Source organism: Phoxinus phoxinus (genome assembly GCF_949152265.1).
Source record: "Phoxinus phoxinus genome assembly, chromosome: 18".
Classification (NCBI taxonomy): Eukaryota; Metazoa; Chordata; class Actinopteri; order Cypriniformes; family Leuciscidae; genus Phoxinus; species Phoxinus phoxinus.
This window is the reverse complement of record NC_136893.1, coordinates 6,606,095-6,631,725: the sequence shown is the minus strand read 5'-3', so window position 1 is coordinate 6,631,725 and position 25,631 is coordinate 6,606,095. Positions and strand designations below refer to the sequence as shown.

The window sequence follows — 25,631 nt, the reverse complement described above, 5'->3', positions numbered from 1 at the left end:
GCTATTCATGAGGAAATTCATCATAATTGAGAATCGCATGCGTGCCTTCAAAGAATATTTAGTATTTAAAAAGATCATCATGTAGCTGATGTTTATGACTTATATCTATAGCATTCAGACGTGTAACACGCCACTGTATTTATAGCCGTTGTTTGACATATTTTCTTCTTTATTGCAGATGAAATGATCAACAACCGCTGCAGCCCTCAGTCCGTCCCAGCCGATGAGATAAGAGACATTCAGAGAGTGAGCGAGGGCGAGAAAGAGAGACAGTAAATAGCACATGTTAATTGAATTGAGAAACAGAAGCTGAGATTTAAGCCAAGGCAGCACACATCGCTAAACACACACACTTTCTCCAAACAACCTGTTGTCTTTTAAGAAGCCCTGGAGGCTCCATATTGATTGTCATGGTTACATCCTCTGCAAAAGCAGATTAATCGCACACGCCACGGTCATATTGAAATCAAGATAGTGAGCTTAGTAGTCACTGGAGGGAAAACATGAATGATGGAAGGACAGACAAAGACAGAGAGGGAAATATGCGTGATCTCTCGTTTCCCCCATGCATGGTGTTCATTTCAGCCTGTGGTACCCCGGCCATCAAATGGGAATCATGAATGGGCTCTCGTCACTGATTACGGAGAGACAGAGAGGTGGAGGAGTGGGTGGTACAGATGCTGAGGGGAGAATTGAGCGTTGGCGGGGGGGGTGTGCTGGGGTTCCTGTTAATCTGTTGCACAGGACAGCTTCCAGCGCCTGTGTTTCTGCCACAGCTCCTCTGAGCTTCATAACCACATGTTGCTGTGCTGACTGACTGCGTTAACGTTCCTCCAGCTGCTTCTATATCTGTCGGTCTCTCTACCTCCCTCCCATCTTCGCTCTGCTCAGTTGTTGTGTTCATCTCCAAGAGGGCAGAGAGCTTTCCGGAGTTGCAGACGATTATTTTGGACATCACCAATGCAGGCATCGAGAGAGACCTGTGACCGCTGCAGATGTGAGGTAAGAGTCCTTGCTTTTGCAAAAAGTGCACGAGGAACTGAACTCTGAAATCTGATGGTGAAGTAGGAGGCATTTTGTTTTAGGTTTAAGGTGAATTTGGGAAGTGTTTGGAAAGAGATTTCACGACCCTGCAAAGTGTCTGCTGATGGAGATGCAGGATCAACAGGTGGTTGTTTCTGTGCCGCGTCTCCCGCGGTGTGTGTGTGTGGTGGCAGCCGTGGAGTGCGTGGAGTGGGGGATTTGGCTCTTTTTCGTCGGGAGTGATTCACACTCCATCGAGGATGGATGGGAGGTGGGGGTTGATCATTGTCTGTCACTTTGGGTTCTCCTCATTTGGGTGCCCTTGAATACAATATGGAAGAAGACCAGAAAGAAATATTTTTTCAAACAAAATCAATCTCGTCATTGAGGATGAAATTGATTTTGACCTTTACCTGGTCTTTTCGGTCTGCTAGGGTTATTAAAAAAGCTTAAATTATTATTTTGTGGTTTTAATATCAACGTTTCACTCTTAAAAATGAAGGATTTTTTCCCCCCAGAGATCAGTTTGCTTAAAAGAACCATTTGTTTTCTTAGTGTGAAGAACATTTTAATAATCTAATATTTGTTTTCAACGATAAGGAACCTTGTGCAAGTGGAAAGTTTCCAAAGATTATCCATGGAACCATAGAGGAACCTTTATTTTAAATGCATGATTTATATCATGTTTTAAGATGATATTGACACCTTTGCTTTGTGCAGAAATGCCCGCTTCTCTCAGGACACATGATGGCAGTGTTTGACCGGTTTGCTGTGTGTGATGGCAGTCAGGGGCGAGGGGGAAATCTATTGTTACCCGTCCGTCCGCTCTCATCTTGTCACGAGGCACTGTGCCAAAACCTAATCCATTAGAGAGGGGGGTGGCGTTCCTCTGTCTCTGAGTTATGGCCATGTGGACACCTCGATGAATGCGTCTGTTTCTTTTCTGTAATATCGGGAAGCTGTTTAATCTCAGACATTTATGTCCTCTGAGAATAATTGCTCATAAATCTGGAAACTGGTCGAAAAACAAGTCAAATTTACAAAACACTGACCCTCTGTGGAAGTTAGATGGAAATTAGAGGATTGATATAAAGTTAAATCATACTGCAGTTTGCTTTTAAAATACTGTGGGGTATTGTTGTTTGCTCAGACCTCAGGAGACTTAACGAAGTTGAGAGTTTGGGAAACCTGTTTGGAAACCATCATCATTTTCTTATAATTATGACTTGTGCTTTGAACATAAGCTTTATCACAGATGTTTCTCCTGAAATAAATTACAGGAGAAACATCTGTGATAAAGCTTATATTCAAAGCATAAGTCATCAAACAGCATTATAAGGAAATAATGATGGTTTCAAATAAACAGAGACACAAATGTTGATATTTGGAAGGACTATAGCATTATAGCATTAATAGTTGTCTTAGCAGTAGTCGATATTGGCTTTTTAATGCCTGATGCAATTGCTGTCACAAATTGCTGGACCAAATTGCAACAGTTGATTTTAATTAACATAAAATCGAAATAACACTCAGAACTCTTGAAAAAAAGCAAACAGAACAACTACTATATACCTACGAAATATGGATTAAGGACACTTCAAACTATATAAAAATATATACAAGGGATAATCAAAGGGAGGAAACAAGAAACAGGTGTGGCAACTTAATCAAACAATGAGTAACCATAGCAACAAATGCAAACAAAGGAAACCGAACATGGAAACAATGAAAAACCAACTCAAAGTCCATCTCAAACACAACAAACATGATCTGCCATGACAATTGCAATGTGTCTGACAAAATAATATAATGTTTATATATTATACTGAATTAATATTAACGATGCATAGATTTAAAATACTGATATAAAGACAATTTATACAATATACTCTACCGTTCAAAATTTTGGGGTCAGGTAGAATTATTTTTGAAAGAAAGAAATGAATACTTTTATTAACTCTGAATCGACATGCATCAATGCTAAATCTTCTAAATATTGTAATCATAATATGTTCACAACTTGTAATAATTACTTCAATGAGCTCATTGTTTCTACCTTATTAAATTCATACATTGTTAGATAACTGTATGTATTTACATTTCTGAAATACATTACTTGCACAGTCACTCTAAATTGTAATGTAGACACATGCATTTTCTGATTATGAAAAGTTGTAACTCTTTTTACTGTATTTTTCATCAAATAAATGCAGCCTTGGTGAGCATAAGAGACTTGTTTAAAAAATAAATAAAAAATCTTACTGACCCCAAACATTTTTACGTTATAGTATAATATCATAATCTTAAAATGGCCAAATAATGTCTATTACTCGACAGTATAACTCGGTTGTGGAAAGACTTAAGAAAATGTTTGAGGTCATATTGAATCTCTGATCTTTGTAAACCTGAGCACAATGTGAGGCATTTTTGAAGTAATTTCTGATCTGAGAAGCATGTTCAACAAAAGTCTTATATTCTCATTGCTGTGTAGAAGAAATAATTGAGTTATGTACTGTCTGTATATAATATAAGAGATCTCATTTGTGAAATTGTTATTGCTTGGAGATTTCAGTTTTAGTCAACATCTCAGATATGTCTAGGAGAAAGAAAAACACAGACACAAATAAGACAATTGTTGACCTGAGTATAGAGATATCAAATGAATGCGGATAACAGCTCAGATCATTTGGTCTTGGAAGAGGGTTTGAGTTCATATTTGATCGCAGTTTGAGACATTATTCAGAGAGATTTGTTCTGAGAATATTGATGTCCTTTTCCAAGAAAAAAAATCTGTGACGCATTTGCTTTCAATTTCAGTTCCATTACTGTCTAGAGGAATCAATTAAAAAAGTTAAAGAGATCATTAAAGAGTTTTACATCATGTTAATCGCTTTTTTCTAGAACAATCATTAAGAGAACCGAGACACAGACGCTGATCTGTATCGCATAACTCTTCTGCTTTTGTATTCCCATAGTCTGAAGTTCTCTGCGCTGACCTCAGGTAAAAACTGACGAGTCATGACATCAGCACTGCATCTGTAACAGTGCCAGTGGCTTTTTGATGTGCCAGAGGCTTCTGTTCCCTTTGATGCTGCTGAACCAGAACCTGAGCTTTGTGTGGGACGGGGACCTGTCAGAGGACTTCATTTAGACACCAGAGAGGCATCCAGAGCGATGCGGATAATGATATTGTCCTCTCATCTTCATCAGTGCTGTAGGACAATGATGAGTTATGATGTGTGACGTCTGAATATGAATGACTTGTTTTTTTTACAATGGCCACAGAAATACTGGACACTAAAGCCACACATAAATTGTATAAATGTCACTGTGTTAGATACGAAATATCAAGCCATCTGGATTTTTATCTCTCATGTCGATTTATTAGAAGGGGCAGATTTGCACAAACACACTTTTTTGTGTTTGTATGTATGATAAAACAGTAGATGTTCCGTTAAAAAAAATATTTTTAGTCATTTTCTGGTGATCAAATGTTAGCATGTTCAAACATGTTCTGTAGCAATATATTTTGAATGAAGTTTATTATTCATATTTTCATTTAATTTAAACCTCACAAAACTGTATCAGATTCATGCTTAAAACAAAAAAAATATTATTCTGGTACTTCAAGTAAATTGAACTTGTTTTAAGGATTAAAACAAGATATTTTATCTGGACGTTCATACAAATGTCCAAAAGCATAAATAAATGTACATAGGCCCCAATGAGGGAGGGAGGGATCGGTGTTCATTTATTCATTCATTCTGCAAGACATATTTTAAAATATGGTTTCAATCTTATCTAGCCTTTTTAGGGAAACATCACCTATCGCCTCCTCCTCTGTACTGGACAGAACCGCCATCATGCCAGGCCTGATCAACAAGAGCAAACGGAGCGCTCTGCCTCTCAGCGTCTCTGACATCACTTCCTGCGTCAGGGGTTACACCCTGGCAATGACGGCCTCCTTGACCTATGAAAACATTGAAGACCACCCTGTCGAGGGTGAGTGTGCTGTCTAATGGATGCATTACTTCTTATGTTTTTCTGAAATGATATCCAACATTAGTGGCTCTTTCTAAGGCATTAGTATTACACTCAAAAAATTAATTAGGCCTAAATTTAAGATTTATGTATTGCATATAAAATTTGGATGACACTGTTTTAACATGCGCAATTTGATGCATGTTTTTCAGACATAAATAAATGAAACGGGTACAATTTCTCTATAGTACTAATAAACTGAATGTGTTTTAAATGCACAATAACCAGGTTTATATATTTATCATCAATAAATCCAATTTGTTTCTATCTCATAAATTTTGATCGAATTGAATATTGCTTGGTCCACATCTAGCCATATTTGATCCATGTTTGTACTTTTTACTGAATAAATGTAATGTTTTCACGATTAACAGATTTATGCTGATTTGAATAAATGCATTTATAAAATATTTAGAAAATCAAATATATGCAAATAGTTAATAGCCATGATTTTTTTGAGTGCAGATTGAAACATGTTTCTGACAACATCATGTTAAGTTTATGACTGAAGTTTACACAGAATGTTAAAACTGTGTAATCCAAATGGATGGAAATTTTATTTTCAGTTCAATTACATCTTAAATTTAGGCCTAACTATTTTTTGAGTGTATGTTGCTCATACTTAAGGGATTTGAACCTATTTTTTAGTTTTAAATTTGATTTGATTAAATTAGATCAAAATCATTGTGTCAATAGAAGCCTTGAGTGAATAATGTTTGCAACTTAAAATATTTAATTAAAACAATACATTTGAATTCATTTATAAATAAATGCATTTATTTAAAGGTAGGCTATACGATATAGGTCACCCAAAAATGAAACTTGTTGTCATCATTTACTCGCCCTCAAGTTGTTCCAAACCTGTATACATTTCTTGTTCTGCATGAAACATGAAGGAAGATATTTTGAAGAATGTTTGTAACAGTTGATGGGACACCATCGACTTCCATAGTATTTTGTTCAATATTTGTGCAAACTATCCCTTTAAGTTATGGTAGCAGATCCCCTGAATGACTTTTTAGAGAATATTTTTATGACAAATCTATTAAAAAAATACAGCACTTCACTTTATCCATTTGATCAATGATAAGAATCAAGAATTAATTTGTCATTTCTCAAAAGCAATTTGGGATGAAATGCATCAAACTCTTTATAAACACAGTAATACTTTCTCAAAATTCCCCAAAGGGAAGAGAAACGCTTGCCTTTCCCTCCCAACCTCATCCGCTATTTGTGTGAAGTCTAGAAATGTCACTGGCACATTGCTGCTCTGCGGTCTCCAGTGTCGTATTGACTCCGACAGATTGGATTTTGCATTGGTCAATGCTGAACACTAAAACAAAGGATTTCATTTCTGTCAAGTGCAAAATTAGCTTTGCGGAAAGATGGCCTTTTGCTACTGTGTGATAAACAATGCATTCTCCTGAATCACTTTTTTCTAATCCTCTTCCTGTGATTCAAACAGGAATCTTTATATATCCTCTGGATGACTGCAGCGTGGTGGTCGGGTTCGAAGCGATGATTGGCAGCCAGATAATAACCGTGCAGGTCAAAGACAAAGCGAAAATCGATGACTGTTACTTTGATTGCTGCAATGCCAATGGAACCCCGCAAAGCGGAGGTGGTAAGATTGCATGCTCATTTATAACGCTCATCAAATATCTTAGGTAATCCCCAATTCAAAGCTTAAACGGAAGGCCTGTCACACTGTCTGTTGAATCCAGTTAACACGCAAAATCCTATTAAGCTCTTTCACTGACGTTGACTGTACATTTCAGAGGATTAACTGATGAATCATCTCGCTGCAGGACATATCGTTTTGGACGAGGATCAGGAGAGGACAGTGCTGGTGGTCAGTCTGGGGGTCATTCCCCCTCTGGAGACCATTAATATACTGGTCAGCACGTCCTCGGAGCTCAGCACACTCACTAACGGTGGAATCCGGGTAACCTCACCGCCCGTCTGCTCTCCAAGAGTCCAACGCTCTGTCAAAGAGGAGCAGGCCTTTTCGCCCAGCACTGCTCGGAGGTTCAGATTCATTAGTTTCATTTTTTGATAATTATTAGTATTTGAATGGCAAATCCTGTATTTATAATCCAAACATTCTGGCTTCTGTTCTAAACTCCAAACACTAGTAGAAGTATTTAACTTTGCAATACATTCAGCTTGAACTGCTTCACATACAGACTCCAATTTAAAGTCTCAAATCAAATTGTGTCTGGTAGATAATTTCAGCTTTATCTATGCTTATCTAAAGGTTCAAGTTTTTACGAAATTTAAGATTAAAGTTTAAAAAATCTACCATTGACTTGCATTGACATTTTTAACAATAAAAATATGTAATATCAGTGTAATATCTGCATACTGAATTGTGATTTGGTGTTTCTTTCATTTATTTGCATACTGATTTTTTTCCTTGCATCTATATTTAATCTCTAAGTAGTTGCATTTAATTTATGCAGAATTACATCACCAATCCTAAAATTACCTCAAATGAAAATTCTGTCATTTACTCACCCACATGTTGTTCCTAGTCATTCATACAGATTAGGAACAACATGTGGGTGAGTAAATGACAGAATTTTCATTGTTTCATTGGAACACAAAATAAAATATTTCGAAGAACATTGGGAACCAAACCATTTTGGACCCCATTGACTTCCATTGAATGAAAAAAAGCAATTGAAAATATTTTTTACGCATTTTGTATACATTTTCCTTCAAGAATGATAAATCTAGTTGAAATGTCTGATGCTCAACAGAGCAAAAAAAAAAAAAAAAAATTTTTTTATACAGAACAGAAGAAAGAAAGTTTTGTACACTTTTGGAGCGGCATGAGTAAATGATGAAAGACTTTTCAGTTCTGAATCAACTATTCCTTTAAATAATTGCTACTGTTTTTTTACTGCCTGGTAAGCACTGATTTTTCCTTCCTTCCTTCCTTCCTTCCTTCCTTCCTTCCTTCCTTCCTTCCTTCCTTCCTTCCTTCCTTCCTTCCTTCCTTCCTTCCTTCCTTCCTTCCTTCCTTCCTTCCTTCCTTCCTTCCTTCCTTCCTTCCTTCCTTCCTTCCTTCCTTCAAAAAAAAAACATTGTGCTCATATTTTACAGAGTCATATTATTACCTCAGGACTTAATGAAACAGAACTGAAAATGAAGCTTGAGTGTGTATCTGCTGTTTTGTCTCAGGAGGGATCAGCATCATTGTGCACAGGGAACACACGAGCAGACGGCCTCAGGTGTGTGTTTGGCGGCTCTGATGGAGGAAGAGACCATCAACTCCATTGACTATGAGTTCAACTTCCATCTTGAGATCAGAGGACCGTATTTACTCGCAGGTCAGTTCCTCCGTCCTCAAGCATGAGTCTTGAGTTAAACAACACCGATACCCATGATCATGGGCTTGATTTCCAGAGAACACAAATAAATATGTAACAAAAATACATGTGAATTGTAAAAAATCATGAATGCACTGCAATTTTATTTGGATTAAATTGCCTGGCAAATGCATGAAAGCTTAGTTCCACCATGGAATAAATAGGAGTAAATAATAGGTAATTGCGAATTTCTTATAATTCTGACTTTTTTCTCACAGTGCGCAAAATTGGCAGCATACAGTGCTATGCATAAGTTTAGGCACCCATGCTAAAGTTGACTAAAAAGAGGAATAAAAAATCATCTTTTGGAAATTGAACTTAATGCCTTAATTTAAAAAAATAGGAAAAATCCAACCTTTAAGGACACCAATTTTCTTTGTGAATGAATAATGTATCGTAAATAAATAAATGTTCTTCCTTAAAATACAGGGTGCATAAGTTTGGACACCCCTATGTTAAATTCCCATAGAGGCAGGCAGATTTTTATTTTTAAAGGCCAGTTACTTCATGGATCCAGGATACTCTGCATCCTGATAAAGTTCCCTTGGCCTTTGGGATTAAAATATCCCCACATCATCACACACCCTTCACCATACCTAGAGATTGCCATGGTTTTATTTCAGTTAGCCTAACAGCTGGTTTGATTTGCATTGAGAGATGATCTTATGGAAAGTACTCCATGCCAATCTCCAGGTATGGTGAAGGGTGTGTGATGATGTGGGGATATTTTAATTCCAAAGGCCAGGGGAACTTTATCAGGATGCAGAGTATCCTGGATCCATGAAGTAACTGGCCTTTAAAAATAAAAATCTGCCTGCCTCTATGGGAATTTAACATAGGGGTGTCCAAACTTATGCACCCTGTATTTTAAGGAAGAACATTTATTTATTTACGATACATTATTCATTCACAAAGAAAATTGGTGTCCTTAAAGGTTGGATTTTTCCTATTTTTTTAAATTTAGGCATTAAGTTCAATTTCCAAAAGATGATTTTTTATTCCTCTTTTTAGTCAACTTTAGCATGGGTGCCTAAACTTATGCATAGCACTGTATATTACACACTTATATGTATTTATGTGTAAGCTTATTTCTGCCACGGAATAAAAAAATGCGACTATAATTTCACAATTCAATTTTTTTTTATATCTACCCATTTAGATAGTCTTTTTCTCGCGATTCTTAAAAAGAAAAGTCAGAATTGTGAGATTTGAAATCGCAATGGTGAGTAAAAAAAAGTAAGAATTGTGAGATTAAATGTTGCAATTATCTTTTTTTATTTTTTTTATTCTGTAGAGGAAACAAAAAATAAAACCGAATTGTGAGATGTAAACTCAGAATTGCAAGAAAAAAAGGGAGAATTGTGAAATGAAGTCACCATTTTTATTATTATTTTTATTCTGTGGTGGAAATAAGCTTCCATATCAATGCATTATAAAACATATGCTGCCAGTTTTCTAGCCCAAATGATGTTTGATGTGTGGATCGTTTGATGAGTTGACTTTTCACACTGATAACATGTATATCTTGAATACACATCCAGTTGCGTTGGATAAAAGCTCCTGCCAAATTCAATAAATGTAATGTGCAGCATATGCTTGTCATTTCAGCTGGGACTCAAGCCCAAATGATGTTTAATGTGTTGATTGTCTAAGCTGTAATACATACAGTAGTATGCATCTTCCTGCTGGAGTTGCGCAACGGTTTAGTCCTCGCATGTGGTCTAACATCTGTTGCTCCTGCTTATTTTAGATGCTTTAGAAGTTTCTCTGTGCAGGTGTGGAAAGCCCCTCGCATGCCATCCGTGCGGACGCGGACCCTTCTGCTCGCTCTGCCACCAGTATTGTGGTCACACTGGCAGACAAGTACACCTACGACTGCCCTGTGGAGATACTGATCTACCCCAGTGGTGTGTTACACGGATCAATACAATAATTGTATATCATGATCTCAATTTATAGTACGTAACAGACAATGCTGAACTAGTTATTTTAAGTGAATCAAACGTATACAGCACAACTAAATAAATTGTTCAGGCAAACTAATACATTCAGATTTGTAGGTTCTCCCAACTATTCTCTAGTAATTGTCCTAAGTAACACTAGTTTGTTTTGTCCATTTGAATTTGATCATTCACAAAATTCAAAATGCCTTGTTCAGCCAATACATTTGTCAAGGCAACTACTGAGTTCTCAACCCGGTCACAATAAATGCGTCTCTATAGCACGCAGTGTGTTTATCGTGCAATTTATACGCGGAAATGAGTTTTTACGTGCATAGGATACGCATGGGTTGGTTAGGGTAGGTTTAGTAGTGGTGTGGGGTGCGTGTGTATTATACGTTTGGTTAGGATCAGTGGTGTGGGGTGCGTGTGTATTACACGCAATGAAGTGTGTATGAAATGCACACAAAAACTGCGTATCATATGCACGTAAAAACTCATTTTCGCGTATAAATTGCACGATAAACACAATGCGTGCTATAGAGATGCACTTTCATGAGATCAGGGTGGATTTCTTGTTGAGCATATTTTCAGTTAGTTACACAATAAATTGATCTGTCATTTCGAGAGTTTTGTCAGAAATATTTTATAAAAATAAATAAATAATTGAAATAAATTGTATGTTTAATTTGTTTAGTTGATTATTGTTTATTATATAGTGAACACCAGTTTTTGGATTGCATTTATGCCACATAAAAAGTACCGGTACTCATTCAAATATTTGTGTAACACATTTTGCAAGAATTGTTTTAAATGTATTTATTATTACTGAAATTAACTCATCATTTTGCAACGCAATTGCATTTCTTATTTCCAGTTTAAGTCCGACAGGAATCATTAAGAAATCAGAATTGTTCAAAGGAATCCGAATTCAATTTTTTATGACTTTAAATTCTTAAACAACAGTAAAAGCCACTCAGAGAACACATATGTAACCATATCTCCCTTGCAAACACCTATAGTGGCGACAAACACCACGCTCATTTGTAGTCCCTTTATGAAGCCGTTTTCTTTCTAGACCTTCCCAGCAATGTCATTTTCCGTCAGGGCATTTGGTCCCCATGGACAGACAAACAAGATCACAGTCAATCTGACCTGTGTTAACTGGACAATAGAGTCTGCCTTTTGAGATCAAGCCAGTGCTAATCTCTCCATGCGCCTGAAAGCTTGTCTAAACGAGACGCTGTTTATTAAATCAGAGGTTATTGAAGCATCATTCCCAGGCCCACAACCATATAACATAATTTCTTGCTCTATAAGCACTGTTTAGTTGAGCTCTATATTTCTTCAGCCATCCCATCATGCATCTCAACCTCCATCGGTGTCTGGGAGGCATAAATGTGTCTCACGATGCCTCATAAGATTGCCTCACTCCGCAGGTGACCCGAGGCCAGTATTGTGCAATTGAATTCATTAGAAAGCCGAGTCAAGGGGGCAAACGTTCAGCTGTATTGATGGCCCACTAGGAGCCAACACACTCTGTTCCCAATACAGCTGCTGTTTTTAAGAAATACTGCCACCATGGGAGTCCTTCATGTCTGGTAGTAATGTAACTCATCGTCTGCTGTCATAATTTACTGTTGTGCCTCCACACTGAGAGGTTTTTATGCCGTACAAAGGGAGTAAATTCTTCCTTTCTTTGCGTAGAGCCCCATCTGCCACACGTTCTCATCGAGGACGGAGACATGACGCCGGAGGAATACGACGAGCATCTGAAAGGACGGAGCGACTACATAAAGGCCACAAAGAAGGACTGCAGTAATGAAAAGACAGTGAGTGAAAAACTGAGACGGGGGGGAGAAGAGAGCGAATGAATATGTGAGAATGAAGGATGTAGAAAACAGTTTGAGTGTTTTACAAGGACGGAAAGTAGCAAAACATGCTTGAGACTCTGAAGATGCTCTGAAGTTGTACAACACCGTGAATTACATATAATTGGTAAAGAAATCTAGAAAAGCCAGGATCATAAACTACATTGGAAGTGGTACTTATTTGAAATAATGCTCGTGTTTTGGGGCAGAGAGGTCCATTGGCAAATTAGCATGTAATATAACAGATTAAAATACACAAAATACAAATTTTGGTGACTGAAAAGAAGTACCTAATAGTATCATGGTAGTTTTTTTGACATGGAAACCACAGCTTTAAAATTTCCCACAATTACCATAGATTACTGATAGATGTGAAGCCTGAAGAGAAGCATAAAAACTGTTAATAGAATAAAAGAATTGTATTTTATTTAATAATTTCCAACCATTCGAATTCAGAAAATTGTAACATTTCTTAAATGCTAATATTGATAAATGTAAAAATTAATATATATATATATATATATATATATATATATATATATATATATATCAGTATTGTATCTGTATCTGTGCATAACGTGAGCAATAACATAAAGAACTGGATAATAGAATTACTAATTAAATAAATGTCAACTAGCCTAAATGCATTGATTAGAATTGCCATAGACTAAATATTTTTCTAGTCGTAGTCATTCATTTAAGCAATTAGTTGACTAATCTCAAATTTATATTAATTTCTGCTTAAATACTGGGTGCATGGAGGAATATAGCCTATTCCGCGCTCAAGCGCATGCATAAATCTTGCCACAAAGCACCGGCAAAAGTAGGCTAATTATAATATGTATGAAAAAATAACGAGGCATTTTTATTGTTTATTAATAAAAAAAATAGATTTTTATAAATCAGTGTCGGCTGCAAACATATCTATATACATCTCCACTTCAAAGTGGATGCGTCTTTAGAGAGAAATGAACCTTTCAGGATTAGGCTACAGCCTAATCAGCCGGTAGCCTATTTGCTTTCTATTAAATTTTTTTCGTGTAAAAGTGGACATTTTGAGATTTATATAGAAATATTCATCATGTTGTTGAGGCTACACTGTATTTCAGTTCATTTTTGAGACGCGCTCCAGTTCACGCCACGGAGACCATGAAAACGCGCCTTGTTTTATTTTATTTTACTAAAGCACAACGTTTTCTTGTTATTGTGAGTTTGCGACTGATGCATTATTCTTTTCTGTATGACCAGAAAAGATTGAGTATTTAAAGTTGTTTCCACTGTTGATAGGAAAATTAAAGTGTTCGCGCCGACGCCTGTCAGTGCGCGCTCCACACTCCGCACAACTTGGATATGCACTAATAGCGAACATTTATCTTGGTTAAAGTTAGAGCGAGCTGCCATGCCAGACGGATAAGTCCTTTTCATGTTTAACAAATCAAATCATGCATTTACTACCTACAGCGAGTCAGCGCTGCACCAGCTTGAAAAAGGTAAACGCATAACGAGCGTAACGAGAGAGCGGCCCCACTGAGGGGGATGCAGAGATGTTGCTGCGTCTTTATATTACCATTTCTGATTGTTTAAATGATCAGCCCTTGGGGGCCTTAAAATGCGGGGCCCCAGGGAATTGCCTGGCTTGCCTGCCCTATTGTGGCGCCTCAGACTATGATTATGCTGTATTATTCTACTTGATAAAAACGTATTGCAGCGAGATTATTCGTGCAATAGAACTAGAACAGCTATGCGTGACTGTTATTCATGCGCAATTGAGCATCCACGTCAAAGAGCAGGGCCTCACATTTCAAGTTCGCACAGGGCCTCGCACCCCACCTGCGACGGCACTGATAAAGGGACAATATATACACACTCTCCCGCCACTTTATTAAGTACATCTTGCAAGTACCATCTTGCTTGGACCCGGTTTTGCCTTCAGAACTGCCTTCATTTTTCTTTGCAAAGATTCAACAAGGTGCTAGAAACATTTCTCTGAGATTTTGGTCCATATTGGCCTGATAGCATCACGTAATTGCTGCAGATTTGTCGGCTGCACATCCATGATGCGAATCTCCCATTCCAGCACATCCCAAATCTGCTCTACTGGATTGAGATCTGGGACTGTGGAGGCCGTTTGAGTTTACTGACCTCATTGTCATGTTCAAGAAACCAGTTTGAGATGATTTGAGCTTTGTGACATGGTGCGTTGTCCTTCTGGAAATAGCCATCAGAAGATGATACATTGTGGTCATAAAGGGATGGACATGATCAGCAACAATACTCGGGGCTGTGGTGTTGAAGCGATTGTCAATTGGTACCAAGGGTCCCAAACTGTGCCAAGAAAATATCCCACTCACCATCATTACACCACCAGCAGCCTGAACCTTTGATACAAGGCAGGATGGTTTCATGTTGTTTATACTAAATTCTGACCATACCATCTCAATGTTGCATCAGAATATTGTACTATTCTAAAGACTATTGTTTTTTTGCCCATTCTGATGTTCAGTTTGAACTTGAATTTACTTTGCAACCATTAAAATAAGTATGAATATGGGTAGTTTTTATGAAATTCGTGACATCCGCCATGTTGTCTCTGTCATGTGACCTACCAGGGTCAGTTGTGTCGCTTCACTTCCATTCACAAATCCCCTCCTGTGGCCTCATGATAGTAAAGTGTCCATCGAATGCACACTTCAGAATCTCGCCGGAAGTAGTAGGTCATTTGTATGCCTTATTTTTTGACTACTTTTAGAATATTATGTATTCAGACATACTACTCTTTTGGTGTACTGTTTTTTGCATACTGTGTTTTAGGGAAGTATTCAATTTCGGACACAGTGTCTATCACATAAAAGCATTGAGTTGGTGCTGTGTTAGATACAGTATTTACAGTATTACAGTATTTACAGTATACAGGCTGATTAGATACAGTATTTGCGTTAATGGGCATTTGAACAGGCCAGGTGTACCTAATAAAGTGGCCGGTGAGTGTGCTGTGTGTGTATATATGCATTTTATTAATATATGTGTGTATTATTTTATTAATTATTAAATGTATCACTATTAATGTTAAAAAGTAAAAAAAGTAGGCTATCATTACTCCAGTTTTCAGTATCACATGATCCTTCCGAAATTATTCTAATATGCTCATTTGCTGCTCAAGAAACATTTCTTCTTATCAATATTAATTTTTTGTGTGGAAACCATGATAAAAAATGTTCAGGATTCATTGATTAAAAAATGTCAAATGATCAGCATTTATTTAAAATATCGATTTTCTAATTATGAATATCTTTCGTATGACTTTGGATCAGTTTAATGCATCCTTGCTGAATAAAAGTCTTTCAAAAAATAAAATAAAATAAATAAATAATTTGCTGATCCCAAACTTTTGTAGGTTCCAGTCATTTTTTAAAATATTCAGGGTTTTTTAACATCAGGCTGTTAGATTTAGCCTAATGACAATCATATTCAAAATCCAGTATGACATCGAATTTAGTTAGGTTATCCAATTAATGTAAAATCTCTTGCTGATTCTTGCTAATCATCGCTTCAGGAAGTAGTTACATTAAGTGGAAATGCTGGCACAGATCCATGTTTCTCAGCAGCGCAAAGCTTCAATTGCGTCCTTAAGTGAGTGCTGTTCCTCAACAGGAGGGAGAGAACATTCAGCCCTAAAATGATCAGCAATGAATAGAGGTTTCTATGGAAACTGTCAAAGGTCTTCAGCTCAGTCCATAGGGTTTCTACCTATTGCATAGCGAAATAAGAGTTAACTTCACCACCTTTGGAATGCATAAAATCTTTAATGCATGAGAGGGGAATCCATGACCCGTAAAAGATTTTCAAAATTCTGATCTTGGCCAACAGCTTCAGTATTTGTCTCTATCAATCCTTTACTGAAGTGAGCTGAATAACATTGAATATCCTCAAAACGATTGTTCACCCAAAAATGAAAATTATGTTATCATTTATTCCCGATACGTTGTTCCAAACCTGAATTACATTTGCTCTGGTCATTTTTCTCCATACAATAATGACAGTGATTGTACTTGAATCTGAACTTTGAAAATTGTCAGGTGATTAGCAGCTAAAACGCATTGGAAATGAAAATCTTTGTGCACATCCAAGCAAGCTCAGTTTTATACAGGACACGTTTATGTAAAAGAAAGCTATTTCCTCCAAAGGTTCATTTTGTAAGTGAGCAGAGAAATTGCAGATTTCCAAGGAGTAATTTAATGTACAATGGACCAACCAATTGAAACGTGATGTTAAGTGGTTGAAATACATTGCTAATCTGAAGTACTTCATTTAGAGAAGTACACAATAGGCTCATTGTCATCCTCTAAATGATCTTGAGCTCTGACAAGTGCACAGAACAAAAAAAAAAAAAAAAAGTATACTTATATATGCACTTTATATAGTATAAAATATATGTATATTCAGACAGTATCTGAACAGGTCTGACTGGGCCAATTAAAATTTATTATATATTTTAAAGCCTAATAAATGTTAAAATGTATAGTATACTGTAATGCTGAATGTCTATAATTAATGGGTAAAAAAAAAATATATATATATATTTCATAGAGACAGTATTGGTTTTGGTGATACTGGCCTTCTTTCAAAGAAAGATGCCATCTAACAAATATTTAAAATATAGGCTACTGTCTTTGTTGTTTCTACATTCATTTGGAGATTAAATGTGCAATGATTACAATATAAACATATATAAAAAACATGAAGGCGTGATTAATCACTGAAAAATGTACAACTAATTCACTTTTTTAATCGATTGACAGCACTAATGTGTCAATGTATATATATATATATTTTTTATAATAATTTATAGACCCTAAACTTTTGAACGGAACTGTATGTATTTACTCTAAAACTCTTAGATTCAAAATGTTTGATGCAAATGTTAAACATTTCTCACACTTGTCCATTAAATAAATGCAAGGCAGAATTATATTTGTTCATATTTATCTTTATAGACAGACCATAGAAAAAGCCACCTCGGGGCTTGAGTGAACATTAAGAGATACTATACATTTAGTTTAAATATTATTTGCATATTTTTTATGTGTTTTTCACCTTTTAATTAACCAAATTTTTCTACAAAGTATTGCATGAGAATAATATGCATAAATAATACGCAAACAATCTCTTAATATTCCTAAAAATGGGCTTTATGAAAATAAATAACTTGTTTTAGTTCTGTTGTGTAATGTGTGACATGTTTCAGTAATGGCTCTGTCACTGGCTGGTGTGTGTTGTGTAGGTGGAAATCGTTCGGAAGAGGCTTCATAAAGACATCCTCCACAACCCCGTAGTCATGCTCAACTTCTGCCCAGACCTCCGCTCGACGACCTCTGACCTGCGGAGCATCCAGGGGGAGTTCATCTTCCTCATTGACCGCAGTGGAAGCATGAGCGGGGTCAACATCAACCGAGTCAAGGTATGATGCTTCTGCTTCTGCGTTAAGCTAACTGTGCCCCTCATTCCCAACGCTCATTAACTTTAAGACATCCTAATTTATTCAATGGTTTAAAACCCCAAAGTGCTTCAGTCGTGTTAATGACCATTAATGGAAAAGGGTATTTATATACACACAGCGGTGCTTATTTACCGAAGAGACTCTTCTTCATAAGCCTCAGCCTCAGACGGATCACCCACTTGTGTTCATAAGTTTCAATCTGATTGGATGGTTTTATGTAGATTACGGGAGTAAACAGATTTATAAATTCTTAAAGGAACCGTATGTAAGAAATGTATTTCAATTAATCATAAAATGGCCCTGATATGTCAGTAGACATTAAGAAATCATGTTCATTTCAAATGCTTATATCACTGACAACAGTAGTCTGGCCAGGATATTGTCATTTAAAAGTGAAGTTGCAGCCCTCAACTGATGTTGATGTTGTCATGTTATGTTTTGGCCTGATGCGCCGCCCTCCACCTATCTACCAATCAGTTTCGGCATCCGGGTTGCCAGCTCTGCTCTAGTCTTGCCATTAGAAGCTCCTTGTAGCAGCCGACGTTCCTGCTGGATCCTGCAGCCTATCTGGCAACCTCGAGTCAGGGGGAGGGGGAGGGGGAGGGGATACACCGCTCTACAGTAATTTGAAAGTGATTGCAGTACCAGTTTTGGCCACAGTCTTACATACGGTTACTTTAAAGTAATAAAGTTGTTTACTGTTACATTTTTGCAAAGTTTATCATGAGAGTTTATCATGAGGTTCATCGTACCAAGTAGGGCTGGGCAATATATTTAATATTTACAATATATTCATAATGATTTTGCTGAAGAACTTAAAGGAGAACTCCAGTGCAAAATGAACCTTTGGTCTAATTACACATTGTTACCTACTCAACCGTTATCTGAGATTTGTTTTCATGATTATCGAATGTAAATAGTTTTATCTCTAAAAACAGTTTAGCCTATAACGCTAGTATAACGCAAAGCCATCTTTGAAAAACAGACTCGATCAGTCGATCAACGAAACGCCGATCCAAATGCGCTGAACTGTGTAGAATCTCATATGGTCCAGTGCATTTAGATCGGCGTTTCGTTGATTGACTGATCGAGTCTGTTTTTCAAAGATGGCTTCTGCTTGTATACGTGAAGTTGACTGTATGTATAAAATATCTTCTTATTAAACTGTCTGGACACTGTCAAAGTTCTCAATGCTTCGGTTTGAAGGTAGGGACCCTCATTATGCTACCGTGTTAGTGTGGGGCTATTTTGAGCCTTGTTAGTGGTATTAACAAGCGATTTTTATTTGTCATTACTCTATGCCCCATATACTAGCGTTATACTAGCGTCAGAGGTGGAAAGTCCAGGGGTCAGAAAGTAAAAGTCCTGCCATATGTTTATTCCACCCATGAACCATGAGCTGATTTCACTAATTAGTTCTATCTCCTGGCTGAAAAACTGTGCTAATTAGCAAGTCCAGGTGATTGGAACAAAATACTGAGGAGGACTTTTACTTTCTGAACCTGGACTTTCCACCTCTGACTAGCGTTATAGGCTAAACTGTTTTTAGAGATAAAACTATTTACATTCGATAATCATGAAAACAAATCTCAGATAACGGTTGAGTAGGTAACAATGTGTAATTAGACCAAAGGTTCATTTTGCGCTGGAGTTCTCCTTTAAATAAATAAAAACACATTAAGAGCTTTCGCACCGGAGGAACATTTTAACGATTGGCGGAAGCACCTGCTTTTTAGCGTGTTCACACCAAAGGAACTGGGAACGATTTTAGTTATATTAATGCATTTTGGGGGGACTAAATTAGCTCTTATAGGGTCTAACCCAGCACAAAAATAACTATCAGTGACGTACTGTAGTAGTACGTTGATTGACCGAACACATGCCATACGAAAGCGTTAACTTTTGAATGGTACTATTTATATTTAAACTAAAACAGCTTAGATACAAAATGTTTCATGCAAATGTTACAAATCAAACCGTGTTTCTCACATGTTTCCACTTAATAAACACAAAGTAGAATTATATTTGTTCAAATGTATGTTTATGTACCATACAAAAAACCATATCGGGACTTTATTAAACCTTTTAGACTGAGATTAGTCAGTTTTTTTAGTTTTACTGTTTTTGCTACTTTGAAATAAAGACATATTTTACTGAACATGTGTCTCTGTTGTTCTGAACAAAATCCGAGCATTTGAGCAGCCTGTTGAAGGAGCTCTGTAATGAAATCGCCAGCTTGTTGCATTGAATAGCTCATGCAGCTACAATAATTGAACTTGGTAAGTCTCCATGCTGAGATTGGATATGTGTGAATGAGTGTGTGCTCGTGTCCTCTGTGCAGCGTGACGCACGAGGCAGCGATGACTCACTGTGGTTTTTGATTGAGGATGCTCCCCTTCTGACCACAGACACCAAATGGCTCTAATGTAAAGGCTCGGGTCATTCTAGCGGTAATATCATCCCAGAATATCCTTGACCCTGAAGAAGACTTGCTCCATGCTTGAAATGTCATATTTCCATTGTGGTGGGGTGCAAGAGGACAGCAGCAGATTACACTGAAAGGAAGATACATTTATTACAAGGAACAGTTCACCCAAATGAACATTTTGCCATCATTTACTCACCCTCATGACTACCGCCGGTATATCTTCCATTTAAAGGATTAGTTCACTTTCAAAAGTTTTTTTGCTGATAATTTACTCACCCCCATGTCATCCAAGATGTCTATGTCTTTCTTTCTTCAGTCGAAAAGAAATTAAGGTTTTGGCAAATGTCAGTCTCAATCATAGATCTCAATGCAGCTTCAAAGGCTCTACACGATCCCAGTCGAGAAATAAGGGTCTCTTATCCAGCGAAATGATCGGTCATTTTCAAAAAAATAAATAAAAATTATATACTTTTTAACCACAAATGCAATCTTGCCGTCTTGTACCATCTCTGAGATGCGCCACGTATTACGTCATCACGTTGAAAAGGTTGGAAAGGTCGCGCAAGATGTAGTCGGAAGTACCGACCAAGTGTTTAAAGTATGTTGAATGACACATATTTATATGTATTTGTGTCAGTTTATTATTAATGGTCCTTTCGTGTGCATATCATTATTGGTACGTGTAGTAGTCTTTGCCCGTTTACTTTGTAAACACGTCTTGCGTGACCTTTCCAACGTGATGACGTAATACATCTAATGCATCTCAGAGATGGTCGGGCATTTGTGAAGACGGGCATTTGTGGTTAAATAGTATATAATTATTATTATTTATTTTTTTAATGACCGATCGTTTTGCTGGATAAGACCCTTTTTTCTCGACTGGGATCGTAGAGCATTTGAAGCTGTATTGAGACCTATGATTGAGACTGACATTTGGACCTTCAAAACCGTTGGTTGCCATTGAAGTCCATTATATTGAGAAAAATCCTGGAATGTTTTCCTCAAAAACATTTCTTTTCGACTGAAGAAAGAAAGACATGGACATCTTGGATGACATGGGGGTGAATAAATTATCAGCAAAAAACTTTTTGAAAGTGAACTAATCCTTTAACACAAAAGCAGAAATGTTGAATTGTACTTGTCATCTTTGCTGTGAATTAACAGTGAATGGCTTTCAAAATTCCAATAAAGATGCAAAAGCACCATCAAAGTATCATAAAAGTATATTAATACGAAGATTTGATCATCAAAGGCTTCTGAATTCATTCAATAGCTTTGTGTGAGGAACAAACTGAAATTTAAGTCGAAATTTAGTAAGTTGAACTGGAAAAATGAATCAGTGCAATTTGTGAATGAATCATCCAGTCTGGTTTGATGAACTGGATTATCTGATTAATTGAAAATCCAAATAGACATTCTCTCATCAACTCTTGTGAAAACATTTTAAGTGATTAACAGTTTCTCACAAAAAGCTGTCGTATGACTTCAGAAGATTTAAAATATTGTGTATGGGGTGGTTCTTTAGAGCCTTTGAAGCTTGGAAGCCACTCTTTTGTAATTGCATGGGTGGAAAATACAATTCTTCAAAATGTCTCCTTTTGTGTTCCACAGTAAATTACAATATTTTAATTTACAAGTGAACTATCCATTTAAGAACTAAATATATTTTATAATGGTGTTTCAAGTTCAGTTTGAATGTGTTAGGAAGTGCTCTGAGATTTTGCATTTTATCATGCAAATTCTATAAAAATTGGTGATTTTCTTTTTTTTTTATCATTCAAAACAGTGAAAGACCACATTATTGTAAAAAAATGCAAAAACTCTTCTTTAATAATCACATTCATATTTACAAACTTAATTATAACCTCATGCTAATTACAAACTGTACTCGCTGTCAGTCTGTCGAAAAGCAGCGCTATAAATTACACCACTACTTTAGATGAGACACAATGGAGGCCTGAATTCTTGTGTTCAATATGCAGTACTGTCTATTGATGCAAAGATTGCTGGTTCAATCCAAGCAAGGGTGACAGTTGAAAAGCCATTAGCGATCGACCACTAGTCTAAACATTTGTGGGAACATGCCACCCTCAGTGTCTATGGGTACAGTCCTGCCGTCAAGCATGGCACTTAACCCTGCAATTAGTTTAATGTGAGTTGATTTAAATAATATGCAAATGTTACATGGCAAATTACTAGAATATCTGGTAATGGCTGTAATGTATTATTAAAGCAATATGAGCATGTCAAATAAAAAATGTAAACTCAGAGTGAACCTGATATTTTATAAATAATATATCACTATAAAACTAAAAAACTAAAAAGTTCAGTTTCTGCCTTAAAATTTTAAGTATAATCAAATTGGCTGTACAAGTAATTTCAATATATATATTGAAATATTTCCACTTATATAACTAACTTATGTAATATTATGTGAATATATTAATTGTATATATATACCGTACATATTTGAATGGGTAATGCAATATAGTTCACGCACACACACACACACACACTAACACACACACACACACACACACACACTGCTAATTGCAGTAAAAACAATGTGTTTATATATACTGTGTATATATATATATATATATATATATTGTTTTTAATAAGTAATCCAAATTACAGAATCATGGAACCCTCGTACCTCCCCTTTTCATTCCAATATTGATCCTCCTCCTCCATCATCTGATCTTATCATTATCATCATTATCTAACCTGCTTATCTGCCACCCTCATTCACGTTGACCTTCCTATTTTGTGTGTTCACAGGACGCAATGGTCGTGATTCTGAAAAGCCTTTTTCCAGCATGCTTATTCAACATAGTGGGCTTTGGATCCAAGTTCAAAACGCTGTTTGCCACCAGTCAGAGCTACGATGAGGTAGGTCACCCGCAGACACCCACAGTCAGCGTCCTCAATCACTGCCCTCATTAGATCGCCACTTACACTGAGACGCTCAAGATGCGCCATGTTTGTGGTTTTCTGCTGGGATACAGTGGCAAAGGTCTGGGTTTACATGATGAATTTCCATTAAAGTTTCTTACTGATTTCATAATGCATAAAAACACTGCTTATTCAGAAGTCTCTGTGGCAAATCGTTTTTTTTCTTTTCTTTCTTTTAAGCGTAAATGCAGAAGGTGCTCCCCGTTCCTCTTCTTTCAAATGTAACAAGACAAGTTGACACCATTGTTACTAAAAGTTTGCTAAGTAGTATTTCCTACTCAGTTTTGACTGGTCAAGCCTATGCAATAGGAGCAGACTGGGCGTGGCCTTGGACGACAACATGCCCAGTGCATTATGGGTGTTGAAAGAGTTTTCACTAGTCAGGTTGCAGAGATTTTAATAAAAACAACAAGTTTGTACCACATAGGCAGCCATGTTTTATCGTAAGCCCATTTTGCCAGTACTAAATTACTGTTTGACAAACCTCATCTATCTCACAGGAGAGTTTGGCGTTGGCTTACGAACACGTGAAGAAGATCCGGGCGGACATGGGCGGCACAAACATACTGGCTCCTCTCAACTGGATCCTACAGCAGCCCATGCAGAAAGGTCATCCTCGCCTGCTCTTCCTCCTGACCGACGGAGCCGTCAGTAACACAGGGAAGGTTATTGAGTTGCTCCGCAGCCACGCCAAGTTCACCAGGTCAATGTTTGCACATTTACATTTATGACACTTTTATCTACAGTTACATTGCATTTAAGGTCCATCTCATGTAGCACTCGCTAATGATTTTGGAAGCCATCTCTTAATTTGGCAGGATACACAGTATATATTTAAAAATAAATAAATAAATAAATAATAATAATATTGAGAACCTTTTACATTTAACAAAACGAAAAAAAGTAAATCAAATGGGGCACATCAAAAAATAGTATTTATTAATATTTTCAATTAGCTTTTTTTATATTTTCAGTTTTCATTTTAGTTTTAGCTTAAGTTTTACTTAGCTTTAATTTATTTCCATTTCAAATGTTGCCTTGGCAACTAACTGAAATAAAATAAAGTTAAAATAAAGTTTAACTTTTTCATCTAATATTTATATTTTCTTTTATTTCAGTTATTTTTTTCCAATTTATGATTTTTTTTTTTTTTTACTCATTTAATTTTAGTTAACAATAATAACATTGATTGCGAACTCTAAATATTTAAGTGGAATAACTCAATTTCAAAGTAAAGGCTTTACATTGACATTTAAAAAAAATGTGGATACATTTTTTTTGTGCATTAACTATTGATCGAGTAAAGGATAATATGTTGGCAAACTAATGCAAGCAGACGTGAAAGGGACAATAAATGAACATTCTGTTATTATTTACTTAACCTCATAAAATATATATTGAATAGTTGAGTAGTTGAATAGATCATATTTAATAGCATATCATTACTTGGAATATAGTGATCAAGTCATACAGACATTAAACAATGTTTTTTTTTTTTGTGTGATAATCATCCCCTGATCACAGTATGTTTTCATTTATATGGAAAAGAGCAACTCGGACAGTCTTCGGTTCATTTTTTATTTCCCACAGATGAAAGCCGTGTGCATTTGGAATGAGTTGCTGATTAAATGACTGATGATTCAAATTTTTCATTTTCGGATGAACTAATCCTTTAATATCACAGGTTCAAGGATACAGAGCTGCAGAGCTATTCAGGTAATAAGATCATAATCAGATCAGCACAGACGCTAGCGACCGTGAATTGATGTCTCTCTGTCTAATCCTCCTAGATCCGCACTAGCCATAACGCTGCTGGTATTCGCAGGCTTTGATTCTGCAGTCCGTTGCTTAAAGGCTTCCGTCTCCCGTCCCACCTCCAGTCAATTTGTCACATGCCGAGATGTTCACCTGAGAGGAACACTTCTTTTCTTCCTCGTCCTACTACAGCAGATGCGACAATAACTTTCTTTCAAAAGAATGGAAGAAACCGTAGGTTTTAACAGCCGTTCCTGCTGTACAATAGACACAAGCTGAGGCCAGACACAAAGACGATGGCTGGGAAATGACACTGGAGTGTAATTTACTGCCTTAAACAACACTTATACTAGACGAGCGAGAATAATCACAATTGTCGCACTGCACTTCATTTCTCTGCTGTGGGGACACGACTCGGCTTTCTTTGCTTGTTAGGGAAGAATGTTTCCCAGTAAACTGACCAGACGCAGAGATCGCCAGTCCACACTTTAGTAAATGGACAGATGTGTTCCCTGTTAGTGCAGTGAGCCAGCAGTGCACCTTGTATCTCGCACGCAGTGAGCCACAGATGTGGCTGCCTACACTGAAGGTCACTCAATTACTACTGCCTTCAGATACTGTGCATTAGATCTGGTGTTTTACAGACTCCACCCCAGTTAGACTAAAATCTAAAGATTGTCGAGAAATTTCTAATATAATATGTGACCCTGGACAGTCACATGTTGCACGGGTATATTTGTGGCAATA

The 25,631-nt window shown here is 36.7% G+C and overlaps 1 protein-coding gene across 2 annotated transcripts in view; it reads left to right on the top strand.

Moving 5' to 3' along the window:
* vwa5b1 (von Willebrand factor A domain containing 5B1) overlaps positions 1 to 25,631 on the top strand; it is a 52,369-nt gene that overhangs the window by 1,199 nt on the left and 25,539 nt on the right. The window contains exons 2-11 of one of the 2 annotated variants that reach the window (XM_079588060.1): positions 179 to 1,002; positions 4,829 to 5,025; positions 6,530 to 6,688; positions 6,873 to 7,092; positions 8,251 to 8,399; positions 10,214 to 10,345; positions 12,086 to 12,210; positions 17,531 to 17,707; positions 22,956 to 23,066; positions 23,630 to 23,832. In XM_079588060.1, coding sequence (XP_079444186.1) covers positions 4,887 to 5,025; positions 6,530 to 6,688; positions 6,873 to 7,092; positions 8,251 to 8,399; positions 10,214 to 10,345; positions 12,086 to 12,210; positions 17,531 to 17,707; positions 22,956 to 23,066; positions 23,630 to 23,832 — 1,415 coding nt within the window. In that variant the 5' untranslated portion in view covers positions 179 to 1,002; positions 4,829 to 4,886. Of the gene's footprint in view, positions 1 to 178; positions 1,003 to 4,743; positions 5,026 to 6,529; positions 6,689 to 6,872; positions 7,093 to 8,250; positions 8,400 to 10,213; positions 10,346 to 12,085; positions 12,211 to 17,530; positions 17,708 to 22,955; positions 23,067 to 23,629; positions 23,833 to 25,631 lie in introns of those variants that run through there. The other variant, XM_079588059.1, reaches the window with a different exon arrangement.